The sequence below is a fragment of the Apteryx rowi genome, unplaced genomic scaffold (genome assembly GCF_003343035.1).
Source record: "Apteryx rowi isolate R43461 unplaced genomic scaffold, aptRow1 scaffold_15, whole genome shotgun sequence".
NCBI lineage: Eukaryota > Metazoa > Chordata > Aves > Apterygiformes > Apterygidae > Apteryx > Apteryx rowi.
The window spans coordinates 2210464-2211664 of record NW_020447752.1 but is presented as its reverse complement, the minus strand read 5'-3'; the positions used below and the strand labels follow the sequence as shown (position 1 = coordinate 2211664).

General features: G+C 54.8%; 1 protein-coding gene across 1 annotated transcript in view; it reads right to left on the bottom strand.

Annotated features, from left to right (window-relative positions):
* Window positions 1–1201, bottom strand: part of AACS (acetoacetyl-CoA synthetase) — a 56806-nt gene that overhangs the window by 54677 nt on the left and 928 nt on the right. Inside the window, exons 2-3 of the mRNA XM_026058870.1 lie at window positions 723–774; window positions 84–185 (exon numbers count right to left, since the gene is read on the bottom strand). Coding sequence (XP_025914655.1) covers window positions 84–185; window positions 723–774 — 154 coding nt within the window. The remainder of the gene's footprint in view (window positions 1–83; window positions 186–722; window positions 775–1201) is intronic.

The following is a 1201-nucleotide window of genomic DNA, read 5'->3' as shown; positions in this document are numbered from 1 at the left end:
GAAAAAAAAAAAAAAAAAAAAAAGATGGATCAAAGTGTGCCACAGAGGCAATAAAATGCTTTTCTAACTGCTGGGATACTTACTTGCCTCACTCTGCTAACATCCTGATCGGGTTTCACTATGCGGAAGGAGCTGATAGCGTTATCTAACTTGCACTTCTCAGCTAGTTTTTTGTTGGTCTGACTCTGCAAGAAAGAACAGTACAAAACCTGCCAGAAGAGGGAGTCACACTATTAAGTGTACTGAGTTTTGGCATATATGTCCAAGTCGAATTTTCTCAAGGGTAAAGGACACAGGATGTGTTCAGAACCCCTCRATCTGAAGTTGTTCTTGTACTGAAAAGATCAGTGTCATTTTTTGACATTCGGGTTGTACAATCAGATTGCCACCTGGGGCATGAACCTGCAAGCATCACCAGGCCACCCGCAGGGAATGGCAAGTCCTCGGTTCCCCCCTCGCAGAGAGATGCCCACGGAGGAGATGCGGCCAGCGCAGCCGGCAGCTGAGGGAAGTGATCCTTCCCCTCCGTTCGGCATTTGCGAGACCACTCCTGGAGCGGCGTCGAGTTTTGGGCTCCCTGGTACAAGGAGGGTGCTGACATGCTGACRGAGGCCACCAGGCCGGTGGTGGCCTGAGGCCAGGACGTCCGAGGAGAGGCAGGGGAGCCGGGATTGTTCGGCCGGAGGGATTGAGGGCAAGACCTTCTCTGTGCCCACAACTACCTGATCGTAGGACACAGAGGAAACGGAGCCAGGCTCTTCTCGGAGGTGCGCCCTGATAGCGCAAGAGACAACGGACACAAGTTGGAACCCGGGAAATCCCGATTAGATATGAGGAAAATTTTTTTTTACCAGGTGAACGGTTAAATAGTGAGACAGGTTGCCCAGAGAGGTTGTGTGATCTCCATCCTCGGAGGTGTTTTAGGCTCGACGGGACACGGCCCTGAGCAGCCTGCTCTGCGCAGGGGGCTGCGCGGGGCGACCCCGGAGCGCCCCTTCCCGCCGAAATCACGATCCTGTGACTCCAGCGATCGCTTCAAGGATCAGGGGCCGCTGGCGGATTTTGGACGCCCCCCGATTTGGGAACCTTTCAACTCGAGTTGACGGTTGGACAACCGTATATACCGTATATACCGCGCGCGCCATACCTGGCCCTGAAGGGCGGGAAGGGGCGGCGCGAGCGCGGCCGGCGGCGCTTCCCT